At 43.9% G+C, this 16,621-nt stretch overlaps 1 protein-coding gene across 1 annotated transcript; it reads left to right on the forward strand.

Annotated features, from left to right (window-relative positions):
- Position 1: 1 nt before the first annotated feature.
- On the forward strand, positions 2-13,779 carry FIGLA (folliculogenesis specific basic helix-loop-helix; the record flags this gene model as incomplete). The annotated part of the gene is made up of 5 exons (XM_008577655.1): positions 2-61; positions 2,936-3,088; positions 4,903-5,127; positions 13,418-13,452; positions 13,746-13,779. Coding segments are annotated over 5 exons (489 nt in total), but the record flags the coding sequence as incomplete, so codon positions are not given.
- Between the last annotated feature and the right edge of the window lie 2,842 nt (positions 13,780-16,621).

The raw sequence follows: 16,621 nt of genomic DNA on the forward strand, positions 1-16,621 counted from the left end.
CGCGGACCTGCAGCTGGTGCGGGAGCGGCGGCGCGTGGCCAACGCCAAGGAGCGCGAGCGGGTGAGGGGTCCCCAGGGCCACCTCGGAGCGGGAGGGGGCGGCTCCCGCACCCCACAGCCGGCCAGTAGCCGGCGCCCCCACTCCCCGCCCGCCCGCGGGCCTCGAGGCGACTTCGACCTCCCGAGGCCCGGCTCGTGTCCCCAGCTTGTTGGGAGAGTGACGGTGGCCTCGTTACCCTGCGTCTCCGGCCCTCTGCTCGTTCGCGGCCGCTGGGATGGCCGCCCCGCCTGCTCGGTCTCCGGACTTGTGCGGGAAGTGGGTCCGGGACGGGGACACAGGGGGGTCCCGGACAACGTCACAAGTGTTTCCCGTGGCAGGTGCTTTCAAAGGCTTAGAGCCCGGAGTGGCGCTTAAATGTCACAGCTGGAGGCGCTGGTTGGGTGCGTGGGGCGCAGAGGGTCCCCCCCACTCCTCCCTGCCCTCTGCACCTCGAAGCAAATACAGGGTGAGGGAGACGGGGGCTAACGAAGTTACTTTGCTGTAAGTAACGAAATACAACGCCCCGGTGAGCGCCTGGACTTCACTGAACCCCGTCAGGAGAAGGAAGCGACTGTTCTAGTCAGGCGGGGACGCAGTAACTCACAGCAGGGAAAGGTCCCGGGGGCCGTGGCTGGAGCGGCATCTGCTGGTATCTTTTAGTATCTCTGACTAAACCTGGCCCGACCCTGTCACACCTGCCGGTTGCAGTCTTTGGGCTTGGTTGCAGCCCAGGCAGATCCTAGAGAGGGAAGGGTGAGGGCTGGGAGAGGGTGCCTAGCCTCTTAGGCCTAGGACTCGGGAGAAGTGAGTTCTGCTGGGTGCTGCTCCTAAACACCCCAGGCCCTTTAGACATGTGGCCCCAGTGAATCACCAAGGAGCTTTGTTTGGGAAAAGGTGTGAGGAGAAAGGACCAAGTAAAAGTAGAAGATTTAAGGGAAGTTGGCAAGATTGCAAGAGTGGGGAAGTATGCTTTACCAGGCACTGGACTCTTCATGAAAATAATCCTGTGACTTGATTTGATGGCCCAAATACGAGGTTATGATCCGACATTTTAAGTGGCCCTTCCCACCAAGGAAGGATTTGCCTTCTGCAGAGAATCGGTCCTGGTTTTTTTTATCCATTAAAGCACTAATGACCTTAGTTGTTCTTTATAATGATAAAATTAATACACCCAGAAAATATAGAAATAACTGAGGGAATGGAGACACTTATAACACAGATGTAACTACTGTGAACATTTTTGTATATATCCTCCCAGTCTTTTTTCCAGTGTGTATGCATATATACACTTTTCCAAATTTTGATCCAGTACATATCTTTGTAATTTTTTTCATTTAATATTATCAAAAGCATTTCCTTACATTCTTAAGTATTCTTTGAAAGAAGTTTTTGACTGCATGCCTGTCCTATAAATGGACCACAACTTATTCAATCTTCCACTGTTGGGCATGTTTGCTGTTTGCAGCTTTTTACTGGTGCATAAATCTATGTGTGTGTCTGATAATTGCCTTAAAATAAAATGCTAGAAGTGGAATTACTGGGACATAGGAAGTATACAGTCTTATGACTTTTGATATAAGTGCCCAGTTGCTTTCTAGAAAGGTTTACTGTTATCCCTTCTTACAGGGTATAGGACAGTTCTTTTTTATGCTATCCCTGCTGCTGGGTGTGACAAACAATACAGAAATGTTACCAGCTGGGTGCATGAAAATGATACTTAATCACTGTTTTCGTTTGTAGTTCTTTGATTATTAAAGTCTTTTCATATGTTCACTAGTCAGTGTATTCTCCTTTGAACTGGCCTTCTTGTCCAGTCCACTTGGCTCCAGGGTGGGAAGGGGCTCTCCATGTAAGTATTGGCTTTATGGTATAGTGGGAGCCGGATCTCCCACAGCCTGTGTCCTCTATGGGGGGTGGTCATCAGAGGTATAGGCTTTCAGAGCCAAGGGATTAGGCTCTGGAGAATACAGAAAAATAAAAAATGAGGAGCCTTTGAATCTCACCCACTCTCTTAACTCTCACACTTGATTCTCTATCATTAATTAGAATCAAGGAAAGAGGCTGAAGAGTGGATGGCCCAGTATGTGAATAGACAGTGTTTGTACATTTTTTTTTTTTTTTTGTCTTTTGTCTTTTTCCGTGTCCGGCAACGGATCGCAACCCTCAGTGTCGCCCCCGCACCGGACCGGGGACCGGCAACGGGATCGCAACCCTCGGTGTTGCTCCCGCGCCTCGCTCAGCCAGTGAGCGGGAACCGGTCTGCATGTGGGATCCGAACCCTTGGGCGGGAGCGCCGCCGTGCTTCCCAAGCAGCGCACTATCCAGTGCGCCACCGGGCCGGCCCCGTGTTTGTACATTTTATTCATCAGCAGTATCATTTACTGAGGACTATCTGTGTGCCAGATTTGGGTGAGGTGTCTTATGTATACGTGACGTCACTTAATCACCCCCCAAAAAGCTACAAGATATTTTCCATTTTGCAGATGGACAAACTGAGGCTTAGTGATGTGAAATATCCCAAGCACTCTTGTAAATGGTAGACCTGGGTTTTAAATCACGTTGTAGTTGACTCAGATTTCAGCCACTACCTTCTACTATCTGTACATTAGAATGCAGTGGGTATGCTCTCAAAAGAAGAGGAAGGAGTTCAGCGTGAACACAGACACACCTCCAGCCCATTCACCTCCAGTGCTGAGTTTATGCCACTCCCTCTTCCTTTGCCATGACCTGCAATGCTGGTGGAGCAGTGACTCTTTGGGGGCACACACCTATTTAGATTTGCTGCCCAGGCAAGAGGGCTGTGGAAAGGAGCCCTTAAAACCCCCTTCTGTGGCTTGGGGGGTGGTGTCTGGCCAAACTGACTTCTGTGTGTCACTGTGCCTTTTTGTTTTCTAGATAAAAAATCTCAACCGTGGTTTTGCCAAATTGAAGGCTCTTGTGCCATTTCTTCCTCAAAGCAGGAAGCCTAGCAAAGTTGATATCCTTAAAGGTGCGACTGAATACATACAAGTTCTCAATGATGTTTTGGAAGGAGCCAAAGACTCGGAGGTAAAGGTTTAAGAATTTAGAACAATGATAGCCACCATTATTGCGCCCTTTCTATATACCAGACACTGTGCAAAGCAACTTATTTATACTTTCCAGTTAACATTTATGTCAGTCCTCTGAGCTATTATCTCCATTTTACAGAGGAGGAAATAAAAATGTAGGTAAAGGCCACACAGCTAAAAACTATCAGAAGTGAGATTTGAACCCAGTTCTGCATAAGTGTTGGCATCAAGTCCCTGACTATCTATGTACTTACCTCCTGTCATTGTCCAGGGTGCCTAGCTCGTAACTGCTGAATCTGTCATAGTATCATGACAGCTGGGACATAAGAAGAGGCTTCCATGAAAGCACTTTGTGGTGGTGGTTTCCCTTCAGCAGAACACACATCAGACAAGACACAGAAAGGAAGAGCATTTCTTTCCTTAAGGGGCCTACCTTAGGATAGGCCCTCCCTGGGTGACTATCTAGCTGGAGAGCTCATCAATGGTCTGGTGATGCCAGTCTCTGATGATACCACTGAACCATTGAGTGGATTGACATAAATGAACCCGCTTTGTAAACTGAAGCACCATAGTGTCACCGTCACTACCAGGGTGGCATAGCTCAGAAGTGTCCATTAGGCAGCAGGAAGTGTGGGCTGGTTTTATGAACTTGTTTCATGGGGAGGTGAATGCCGAAGGCCTGAAAATGGATCAGTCATCAGAGGAGATGAGAGCTGAAGAGAGAAAAGGCCTTAGAAATGAGGCCTAAGGGACACCATTGGCAGGAGGAAGGAGGAGTCATTAAAGAGGAGAAGATGACAGGAAGATGGAGGGAAAAGATGAGCTCATAAAGTGGAGAAGAGAACCTTGGGAAACTGAGGGTGGGAAGTATGAGAAGCCACAGAGAGGCCGAGGAAGGCCAGGCCAGGGGAAGGTATCCAGGGTCAGCCTGTGAGAGGTCGAAGACGAGTGGGCTGGAAGTCAACTCATGAGAGGTTGAGAGAACCTTGGGAAACTGAGGGTGGGAAGTATGAGAAGCCACAGAGAGGCCGAGGAAGGCCAGGCCAGGGGAAGGCATCCAGGGTCAGCCTGTGAGAGGTCGAAGACGAGTGGGCTGGAAGTCAACTCATGAGAGGTTGAGGGTGCATTGTTGGTTAATATCTGGAGTCCAGACGGAGGGAAGTGGTAGACTTCAAGTCCATTCAACCTGGAAGTCTGAGAGTAGAAGGAAGGATTATAAGAATGGAAGGAAGAAAAGCTGTTAGATCAAATGAAGGTCTTTTATAAGTACTGATGTGATCATGCTTAGAGACAGAAGAGAAGGAGAGAGATGAGAAGTAATTATTTTAGGAACTTGGGGCAGAAATAGCCAGGTGTATATTAGTACTTTCGGATTGTGTTTTTCCCCTCTTTTCCACTAGTCCTAGGCAGGTGACTGCTGGGGAGATATGTTCTGCAGTGGCAGGAATGAATTGTCTTATTGGCCAAATTGGATGGTTGGGTTGTGGCATGGTGTTGGACATGTGCACGTGGCCTCCTTAGTTTTTCCTTGCATGTTTGTTGTGTAACAGAAGTGCCTTGTTCTGTGCTGCAATCATTATAAAATATAGGATCTGTTTCATGCTGTTTTTAGCACAGTTCCCCATTGCACAACATTTTAAGGTTAAGAAGAACAAAATACAGTCAATTGAGCAATATTTTTCTCTCCATCATAACGTAAGCATTGCCCTTATCACATGAATGAAACCTCATCGGTTAAAATTTTGAAATCTATTGATTCAGTTCTTCAAAATCTGACTGTCACACTGTTTGACAACTAATAACGGTTTCTAGAAACAAGACCCAGATGAGCAGGACTACAGCAGCAATACGTCTGAACCACACATATCCTTGGCTACGGAGCTATCGAGAAAGATGACCCAACATACCAGCTGTGCTGTCAGCTTGAAGAATGAAGAGGAAGGGCCCTGGGCAGATGGCGGCAGTGATCAGCTGGCAAACACTTGTCACCAGAGCAGGAAGTCTACCACTGGAGTTATCTCCCCAACCAGGAGCCTGGTATAGTATTCCTCCTTAAATAGCCATATGGATGTCAAAAAACTCAAAATGTATACTTCTAGGTGTGTGGCATTTTCCATACTAAAACATGATTAAAACAAGATAATTTTGTGAAAGAACCTGGGTGGGATGGTGGGGCTTGCTAGTTTGGAAGGTTATTTTGTTCATAAATTAACTGGAAAGCAGCTCAAGGGGTGGGGAAATTCCTCTAGAACCATCCAATACAGAATACAGACCTAAGCTTTTTTTTTTTTTTTAAATAACCCTGTTTAGGTCTTTGTTGTTATAACCGTCCTAGGGAGTGTTAAGTGGTATCTCATTGCAGTTTTGACTTGCAGTTCCCTAATGACTAATGATGATGAGCATCTTTTCATATACTAATTGGTTATTTGTTTATCTTCTTTGGAGAAATGTCTATTCAAATCCTTTGCCCATTTAAAAATTGAGTTGTCTTGGCAAACTTTGACCATAAATAAAATAGGTTTCTTTCAAAAAAAACAAAAACTCTATTTAACACATTAAAAGGTTTTCTGGACTCTGGTCTCCAGAAAAAGAAAAGGGCTTGCCAAATGTAATGATAAATGGTAATACTATTTTTTTTCCCCTACTCATAAGGTGACATTTTCTAAGTAATAAGAAAGGAGTTTTTATTTTAACAGCTCTTACTACTTTGTCAAACTAAAGAGTCAGCTGGAAGTAGCAACATGCTTCTCCATGTCCAGAAGATGGGCTTTTTGCCTTTGCTGTGGATCAGTGTTACACAAGTGAGGCCCCTTGTTCTATCCTACCCTGTAACACTATTGCTGTTGAAATAAGAAAGGCTTGCAGGAATCTGAACCAAGCATATGGTAACAAGCAAGTTGCTTAGTGTGATAAGGGACAGTGGGTGCTGTCACATATGATGGTTAGTGGGAGGCAGTTGAATGTAGGCTCTGGGGATAGACTGCTGAGGTTCAAATCCTGGTTTTACCACTTGCTGGCTGTGTGGCCATGTGTGAGCTACTGAACCTTTCTAATCCTCAGTTTCTCCATCTGTAGAATGGGTATGCTAATTTACCTAACTTGTACATGAGATAACTGTGAGGTTCAAATGATATCATGTCAGTGAAGGATCTAACATAGTACCTGGCATGTTAATGTTCGCTTGGACAGGTATCAAATTTGCTTGGCTCACCGTGAGCAATAAATATTGATTGAGCAATCAAAATATTGATTGAGCAATCAGTATTGATTGGTGAGCAATCAATATTGATTGGTGAGCAATAATAAGCCGCAGACATCCCAGCTCTCTTTGTAGCAAGTGTTTTGGTCTTTCTCACTTGATTCTCGTCATTGCTCCACTCTGATTTGAGATCTTACAGGCTTCCTGCTAGCTGGCTGGCCAGCTGGCCTTAGCTGTCATTTCTAATTTGACTGCTGTTTTCTATGGATTCCATTTGCACATATGCTCAGCCTAGATTTTTATATTCTGGCCACTTGAGATAAAAACTTTCCTTGCCGGTCAACCTTTAGAAGACAGAATTCCTGTTGCCTACTATATGAGCTAACATGGAATGACTGAGAACAAAAGAAAGAGTAAAGAAATGACCTGAGGGGCCCTTGAACCTGACCTGAAACCTAAGTTAATAATAGTATTGCATGCATTGATAGTAATAGCATTGATAGGCACTAGATATTAGGCAGGACTCTGACTTGCATTTAATCCTCGTTGATCCTTGTCAGGGAGGTATCATCGTGTCATCCGCATGGTGACCTACCTGGCTATACCTTCCTGCCAGCCCTCTTGGGCCTGGGTTGGAACAGGAGCCTATGCAGTGGTGGAGAGGACCTGTGCTCAGCAACACCACTGCAAGTATGCATAGGAGGGCTTTGTTTTCCAACGAAGATTGAGCCTTGGGATAGGCCACTTATAGTACGTCAATTTCCTAGTAAGAAACAAAATTTCTGACTGGAATGTTTTTTTTTTAAAAAGGGGAACAAGACAATGAAAGCCTTGATCTAAAAATTAAAGACAATTTTTAGTCTTTTTAGCTAATCAAGTTTGTCAGTCAGAAGAGTGAGCTAATACTTAGAATGAACAAAGAATGAATCACATATTTGGGATTTTTTATATAGGTAAGTTCTGACAAGTATGATTTCCAAGGCCTGATTGTAAAAAACACCACTTTTTCAGTTTTGTCAAGGATTTCTCATCCTTTGACATTCAAATCATTCGTTTTTAAAATACAAAATTATTTTGAAACAATAATCAACTTACAGAAAGTTTGCAAGTACACTACAAAGAACTTTTTTTCCTGACCCATCTGAGAGTAAGTTGCCAACCTAATATCCCCTCACCCTAATTACTTCAGTGTGTATTTCCTACAGAAGGGGACACTCTCCTACATAACCACAATTCAACCACCCAAATAAGGAAATTCATGTTACTTCATTACTGCCATGCAGTTCTCAAGCCCCGTTCAAGTGTTACCAATAGTCTTAATAATGTTCTTTTTAGCTAAGGACCCAGTGGAGGGTCATAGGTGCATTTAGTTGTCATGTCTCTTTAGTTTCCTTTAGTCTGGAAAAGTTCCTTAGCGTGACTATGACTTTTATGACAGTGACACTTTTGAAGATTACAGACCAGTTGTTTTGTAGAATGTTTCTTGATCTGCATTTGTCTCCTTGTGATTAAATTCAGATATGTATCTTAGGTAGGAATCAGGGAATTGATAATGTGTCCTATTAGATGGGCCAGATTTTGATTTGTTCTATTTCTGATGATATTCACTTTGATCCCTTAAAGTGATGACTGCCAGGCTTCTCCACTTTAGAGTTAATCTTTTTCTTTTGTAATTAATATGTGTTTTGTGAGGAGGTGCTTTAAAACTACCTAAATAGCCTGGTACTCACCAAGCATTCTGTATTTATTAAATTTTTAATTTTGAAATAATTATAGATTCAGAGGAAGTTGCAGAGATATTATAGAGAAGTCCTGTGCATCTTTCACCCAGTTTCCCCCAGTGGTTTCATCTTATGTTACCTGTAGTATAATATCAAAACCAGGAAATTGATATTGGTACCAAGTGTGTGCATAGTTCCATGTCATTTTATTACATGTGTAGATTCGTGGAACCACTGCATCAAGATGCAGAACTGCCCCATCAGCATGAGGATCTCCTTTGTGCTACCCCTTCACAGTCCCACCCATGCCTGCCCCACTCCTTCACTCTTGCTCACTCTTGGCAACCACTGATCTCTTCTCCATCTGTGTAATGTACTTCGAGAATGTTATAAAAATGAAATCACACCATATGTAACCTCTAAAGAGTTCCTTTTTTTTTTTTCCTTTTTCTTTTTAACTAGCACAATATCTTTGAGATCATCCAAATTGCTCTATTGGGAGTCTGGGCTTCCTATTGATTGCTGAGTTCATGGTATGGATGAACCACTGTTTAACCATTCACTTATTTTAAAACATTTTGTTTCCATATTCACTTATGTTTTTATATAAGCATGGGTGCATTGTTTTCTATTTACAATATCATACTTCATTATTTTTTGTTGCTCAGATTGCCCTCATTGTGGCCAGTGAAAGCCCCTTCAGATGGGCTCCTTTTCTGTTTGGCACGTTATCATCCTTCTTTGGTCACTTCCTTTTTGGCAGAAGATGTTCCAAGCTCATTTTGTACTTACCCACCCCCAGCCTTTGCACGGGCCATTGATCCAAGGACACTCCCTGTGTGTAACTCATCCCCCATCTCTGCTGCCATCTCCTCCCTGCATGGCTGTTCTCCTACCCCTCTTGGGCTTTAACACCTTCCTCATTCCACAAGAACCCTCTCCTTGGCTCTGACATTCTACACCCTCACCCCAGGCAGGGATTCCTGCTCATGTGTAGGTGCCATCTCACCCTGCTGGAGCCCTGATACATCACTTTGGGTCACTACGACTCCTTCCTACCTTACCATGACCCCACTAATGGCATTAGGACTGAATTGTTCAGAAAGGGGAAGGAGAAAGGGAAATAATTTTTTCTTTGAAGTGCCTGCTGTGCAGCCATCTTTCTGGCTTCCTGCTCATGTGTAGGTGCCATCTCACCCTGCTGGAGCCCTGATACATCACTTTGGGTCATTACGACTCCTTCCTACCTTACCATGACCCCACTAATGGCATTAGGACTGAATTGTTCAGAAAGAGGAAGGAGAAAGGGAAATAATTTTTTCTTTGAAGTGCCTGCTGTGCAGCCATCTTTCTGGCTAGTTCGTATAACTTCGTATAATGTATGCTATACGAAGTTATTACGTATCATTTACTGAGGACTATCTGTGTGCCAGATTTGGGTGAGGTGTCTTATGTATACGTGACGTCACTTAATCACCCCCCAAAAAGCTACAAGATATTTTCCATTTTGCAGATGGACAAACTGAGGCTTAGTCATGTGAAATATCCCAAGCACTCTTGTAAATGGTAGACCTGGGTTTTAAATCACGTTGTAGTTGACTCAGATTTCAGCCACTACCTTCTACTATCTGTACATTAGAATGCAGTGGGTATGCTCTCAAAAGAAGAGGAAGGAGTTCAGCGTGAACACAGACACACCTCCAGCCCATTCACCTCCAGTGCTGAGTTTATGCCACTCCCTCTTCCTTTGCCATGACCTGCAATGCTGGTGGAGCAGTGACTCTTTGGGGGCACACACCTATTTAGATTTGCTGCCCAGGCAAGAGGGCTGTGGAAAGGAGCCCTTAAAACCCCCTTCTGTGGCTTGGGGGGTGGTGTCTGGCCAAACTGACTTCTGTGTGTCACTGTGCCTTTTTGTTTTCTAGATAAAAAATCTCAACCGTGGTTTTGCCAAACTGAAGGCTCTTGTGCCATTTCTTCCTCAAAGCAGGAAGCCTAGCAAAGTTGATATCCTTAAAGGTGCGACTGAATACATACAAGTTCTCAATGATGTTTTGGAAGGAGCCAAAGACTCGGAGGTAAAGGTTTAAGAATTTAGAACAATGATAGCCACCATTATTGCGCCCTTTCTATATACCAGACACTGTGCAAAGCAACTTATTTATACTTTCCAGTTAACATTTATGTCAGTCCTCTGAGCTATTATCTCCATTTTACAGAGGAGGAAATAAAAATGTAGGTAAAGGCCACACAGCTAAAAACTATCAGAAGTGAGATTTGAACCCAGTTCTGCATAAGTGTTGGCATCAAGTCCCTGACTATCTATGTACTTACCTCCTGTCATTGTCCAGGGTGCCTAGCTCGTAACTGCTGAATCTGTCATAGTATCATGACAGCTGGGACATAAGAAGAGGCTTCCATGAAAGCACTTTGTGGTGGTGGTTTCCCTTCAGCAGAACACACATCAGACAAGACACAGAAAGGAAGAGCATTTCTTTCCTTAAGGGGCCTACCTTAGGATAGGCCCTCCCTGGGTGACTATCTAGCTGGAGAGCTCATCAATGGTCTGGTGATGCCAGTCTCTGACCTTGGTGTTGTCAGCACCACACTGTACCAAGTGAGCCATGGGCCGGCCCTACAACCCTATTATTTTAGCGATTCTTTTGGTTCTCTTTGGATAACTCTCTTCCTTTTTGGAAAGCTTTTCCCTCCTTGAACATGTCCTTCCAGCAATTCTGTCATGGAAGACAGGTCTGAGGCACCTGCCTCACTGGGGTTGTCTGAGGTGAGGAATCAAGGGGCAGAGTCCACCTGGATCATGTGATCTGGACAGGTCCCCAGGGGAGGAGACTGAGACTACATTGGGCTTGGTGGCCAAGGCCCTGCTCAATATAAGGAGCTTTGTTTGTTGAAAGATTATCTATGTAGCTCTCCTTCTGGACATGAGAATGTGAGGCTGTAACAGTGCTGGGTCTCTGGATCCTGGCTGGACTTTCACACAACTGAAGCAGGACTGGCAGTTATGAGCACAGCTTAGACAGGAAGAAATGTAACTTTCTGTACTGCATTGCACTTGTTCTTGAGACCTCAGTAAGATCCTTATGACGCAAATGGTGGGCAAACTCTTTATCTTGCCCCATAAGGTCCGTCTTCTTTGAGTAAATGCTCAATTGGTTCAGTGTTCAGAATCCCTTTGGGGGCTCCTTACCCCTTAAGTGGCCTCCCCTGCCCCTCCTCCACCTCTAGGTACAGTGAGGGGTGTGCACTCTGGAAAGGGACCCAGCTGGTTCTCTAGCTTTTCCAGTCTTGGGGGGTGTTCAGCTCATATCCACTGTGAATGTCCACGGTCCTGCTGTGCCTTCTCTTCTCCAGGTCAGCCTTGCTGGGCCTTTCCCATTCCGAATCCAGACCCCTTCTGGTCTCCCTGGCTTCCCTGCTCCCAGTTGGGGCTATGAGGCTGCCCTCAGGTTCATATACCTGATGATGTCCCTCAGCTGTGTGGTCACCAAACTCATCTGAGAGGCTAGATCCTGAGAAGTGGGTGCAAATCCTTGCTTTCCTTAGATTCTACTTTACCTTTCTTGGGTTCTATTATCTTCTGTAATTCTTCCTCATCCATGGGGCAAGGCTAAGGATGGCATGATACAAAGGTCTTCTCAGGAATCAGGCAGCTTCAACACATTAGTGCCAACCCCTCTGAATAACTACTTGCTGCTGTTTCAACTTTATCTCCATTTTTGGTTGTAGGAAGACTTTCTCACTCCTATCTTACCTCCTCCCTGCTCTGTGCCTACCCCATGAGCAGCCATCTAAGCTCTGGCCACCAGAAGCCATACATTCAGTACTCTCCCTTTCAACCAAGTCAGTTTCTTTCAATGAAAGCTTTGCTTTCAGACTACTATAAGACTGGGGACTGAACTCTAAAGCTGAGTGAGAAAGGACTTCTGTCCTCCTCCGTGTCCACCTACCAAGCGTTGGCTCAGTAGATGGAGGAAAAGTACACTGGATAATATGTCAAGTTATCCAGCTCCACAACCAACAATGGGAGTGCACCTGCTTCTTAAAGAAGTCAAGCAGCAAGCTGGGTTTCTGTTCCTCAGACCACCTTCTTCTCAGACCTTAAACTCTTTGGCTTAGATGAGGCCAACCATCAGTTTGTTTGTTTGTTTGTTTTCCTTTTTGTCTTTTTTCGTGACCGGCAACGGATCGCAACCCTCAGTGTCGCGCCTGTACCGGACCGGGACCAGCAACGGGATCGCAACCCTCGGTGTTGCGCCCGTACCTTGCTCAGCCAGTGAGCGGCCGGTCTGTATGTGGGATCCGAACCCTCAGTGGGAGCGCCGCACTGTAGCAGTGCACCACTGGGCCGGCCCCCAACCATCAGTTTTTAATGAACTGTGATTTTAAAGACAACATTGATAAACTTCATCAAGTCTTCCTGTTCTGATAATATTATATTCCTGGAATTTTCCAGCTAACTTTTAAAAACTGAAAGAATGGTCTACAGTACACTAGACTATAGGCTAATAGGATTCAACACAGCAATATATGAATCTGTCTCTTAGGTTTAAAACATTCTAGATATGTAAACAGTTAAATTTTTAAAAAATAAAGCTTGTAAAGCTAAATATGAACTAAGAAAATAGCTTGATCGTATGTATAGTCGAAAGACTCAAGATCAGAAAAAAAAAAAGTTATTCATACTTATTTTGTGCCAGTTGCTGTTCCTGGCACTTTATGCATATTACCCTATTTAATTTTCATAACCACCCTGTGAAATACGCACACACAAAATCTGTTTTACATGGGAGGAAACTAAAGAACAGACATAACTTGCCCAATATCCAGCAAGTCAATGAAGTGTTAGGGTATGTGGGTAATAGTGTTAAATCCTTTTTAACCACTTTCATTCTAACAAAATGCAAACTAGAAATGTAAATGAGAGGGGACTAGAAAATAGATAAATTTTAAAAGATAAATTAAAGCATTTGATTGCAGTGTTTTATCATCCACAGTGATATAATATAGTTCATGGGTTTCAATATCTGAACTGCCTGACCATGATTTGAGTGACTTTATTTTTTAGTCATGGGTTTGTTTTCTCAAGTTGAGATTTCAGAAAATTGAGAAAACACAAAATAATCTTGTGCCCTACTAAAACCACTGTTGGAAATATACTAAAAGGATTCCAAATGTTTTTCCTGTGCAACTAAATTAAATTACCATAGGTACATAACATTGTGTGTCTTGCTTTTAATTTTCCTATCATTGGCATGTTTAGATGACCCACTAAGGGGGACAACTTTCTAATTGTTGAACACTTAAGTTATTTTCAGCTTTTTGTTCTCATAAACATGGCAAAAACCTGATGTAATTAGCCCTTTCTATATTTTGTATTTTTTTTCAGGATGGCTTCCCAGAAGTAGAACTCTTGAGTCACAGGTAAGTACATTCTGTGACTTGATGCATAGTGCCAATTTATAATACTACCAGCAATGTAAGAGTGCCAGTTTCATCACATAATTGCCAACAATGTGATCTATTAACACGATGGAAATTTCATCGGTAAAAGTGGTATTTTTGATTTAAACATCTTTGATTACTAATAAATTAGTAATTGCTAATGAATTAGTAATGAACTAAATTTTTTATACTTTTTTATTAGTTGTATTTCTTTTGTGAATTGTCTGTTCTTATCCTTTAGCCATTACAATGGACTTTCTTCTCTGTTTCAGGCTCCCACAAATATGAAAAATGAAAAGGCTCAGGAACAAATAAATGCAATCTTAAAAATTTTGGAAGTTTTTTTTAAAAATAGATTTTGCAGTAATTCAGAGTTTAACAATTACCCTTATAACAGTTACCCTTTAAATGGCCTTGCAGTCACACATTTACTCAACTGTGCTTTCTCCTTAACTTCATGCTTCGAAGAAATGGACTTTAGGTCCTTCAGCCTTGCTACCAACCCCTTAATTAGGTTTCTCTCCTCCTCTTCTCAGGCTTTCATTACATCTGTTTTTCATCACTTTGAGGAGTAAGTGACTATTACCTCCCAGGGAAATTAACCTTTAATAGGAATGCCAACTTAAGCTGGGAGAGTATGGAGTTGTAAGCCTTGACCAATGACAGTGAGAATGGTCAAGGTTTTCTAAATACCAGCTAAGGCCAATGGCACCTTTGCACAAGTTAGACACTGAAGGATGTTGAGCACAAAGGCAGACTTTAAAACAGTTGTTCACAAAGACATAGTACTTAATATATGCTGGGTTCTGTTCTCCACACTTTACATATGTTAACTTGTTCTTACAACATTCCTAAAAGATAGTCATGATTATCTCTCTTTTATAGATGGGGAAACTAAGGCACAGAAAATCTATTAGCTTGGACTGCCAAAACAAATACCATAGAGTGGGTGGCTTAACAAAAATTTGCTTCTCACAGAGAGATTGGGAAGTCCAAGATCAAGGTCTGAAAGAGTTCAGTTTCTGATGAGGGCTCTCTTCCTGGCTTGTGGATGGCTGCCTTCTCACTGTGTCCTCACAGAAAGATAGCTAGCTCTGGTCTCTTCTCTCATGAGGACATCAGTCCTATTGGATTAGGGATCCACTCTTATGACCTCACTTAACCTTAATTACTTCCTAAAGACCCTTCTCCAAATACAGCCACACTGGGGGTTAGAATCTCAATGTATGAATTGGGGGGAACAGAATTCTGTCCATAGCATTCTGCCCCTGGCCATCCCGCCCCCAGTTTATGCCCTTATCACATACAAAGTATATTCATTTCATTCCAACAGCTCTCAAAGTCTTGATTCATTCCAAAACAACTCTAAAGACTAAGTCCAAAGTCTCATTTTATATATCATCTAAATCAGGTATGGGTGAGACTTGAGGTAAGATTTCTACCCTGAGGCAAAATTCTTCTCAGCTGGGAGCCTGTGAAACCAGACATGCTTTCAAAGAACAATGATGGGACAGGCATAGGGGAGGTATTTCTACTCCAAAAGAGAGAAATTGGAAAGAAGGATTGATGGGTCCCCAGCAAGTCCAAAACCTAGTAAGGCAAATTCCATTATATCTTAAGGCTCAAGAATCATCCTTTTTGGCTTGATGTCCCACCTTTCAGGCCCACTGGGATGGCAGTGTCATCCTCATGGCTTGGCAGAGTGGCCCCACCCTCTGTAATGGAGGAGGAACCAGCCTGTCCTTGGACCTGTGGTGTGAGTGGCAGCCCTGAAGATCTCTAAATTGCATTTGAGGTCATTCTTCTCTTTCCTTGAAGAACAGTACATGTTTGCAGATGAATAGCTATATGGTCTGGTCCAGGAGTGTTTTAATAAACACATCATTCCCTGGTTTCCTTGGACAGACCTTGGGTCCAGGGAATAGGGAGAGGGTAGAGGGTTTCCCCTTGTGCAGCTGAGCCTGTTCTAATTATTCTAGCTGGTTTTGACAGGAGAATGGGAAGAGGACTTGCGGACTTGGTGATTCTGAGAAAGGAACAGGAATGAATGAGAAGCTCTGAGTGGGAAAGGAGGGTACAGGGACCAGAATGCCTGCCAGTTGTTCTAGGGTTGTTGTGATGGGCATTTGCTTTTTTTCTAAATCAGTAGTAGCTCCAAGAGTGGTGTTTCTTTAATGTTAGTGTGCAAGGCAATCACTAGTGCTTGTTAAAAAACATTGATTCCTGGGCCCACCTCCAGAGATTGATTCCACAGCAACACCGTAGTGTGGTCTGGTGATTTTTGTGGCAGTGTCTGAGAGCTGTGTTGACCCAGAACCTAGAAGGAGCAGAAGGGCCATGATCTGTTTTAGGATCAGTGGCCAGATGCTTTTCTGGAAGCATTTTTACAAGCACATTTTTAAAAGCACTTAAAGCGAATGTTAGGGGAGTTTTGGGGGACTGTTGGGGATTATGCAGGTGTAATGTTCCAAGCTACCCCCTGATGTCACTACTCTCTGAGGGCCAGGACTTCAGAAGCACTGTCAGAAAGTGTTAGACATGGGAGTTGACTTAGATACACTGTCGTTTTACAGAGGAAGACAATGAGGCCCAGAGAGGTTAAGTAGCTTCATCAAGATCACACAGCTGGTTAAAGGCAGGTTTGGGGCTGCAACCAAGAGTCCTCCTTCCCTATCCAGTTCTGCACTCCCTACACACCTGTTCCCTCTGGGGTGGGAAGAGGAAGGGGAGAGAAGATGATGTAGTGAGGGTGGGAGACGCCTGGACCCATAGCCCCCAAGAGCAGGGCAACAACAAAAATCTTGTCCTAGTTGAAAAGGAGTCAGAATTAGGATAGGGATAATTTTGGCTTGCGATTCAAACACTCAAACAATTGCTATTACAACCATTGATAGAGTCATCTTCCAAATAAATGCAAGACGTCCTTCTCAGACAAAAAATATTCCAAATGTGAGACTTTTTTTTCTTTTTTAATCCCAAGGAGGATATCCCCTAACTCGGCCCCCCCTTCGGATTTTCTTCTGTTGGCTCTGGGCTGTACCGGGCAGTGAGCGGGGTCTGCGGCGGTGCGGGCGGCGACACTGCGGGCGGCGACACTGTGGGCGGGCGCACTGCAGCACCGCGGCCCGCGGGCTGGCTGGCGGGCAGG

The sequence above is a fragment of the Galeopterus variegatus genome, unplaced genomic scaffold, assembly GCF_000696425.1.
Source record: "Galeopterus variegatus unplaced genomic scaffold, G_variegatus-3.0.2 Scaffold1558, whole genome shotgun sequence".
Lineage (NCBI taxonomy): Eukaryota > Metazoa > Chordata > Mammalia > Dermoptera > Cynocephalidae > Galeopterus > Galeopterus variegatus.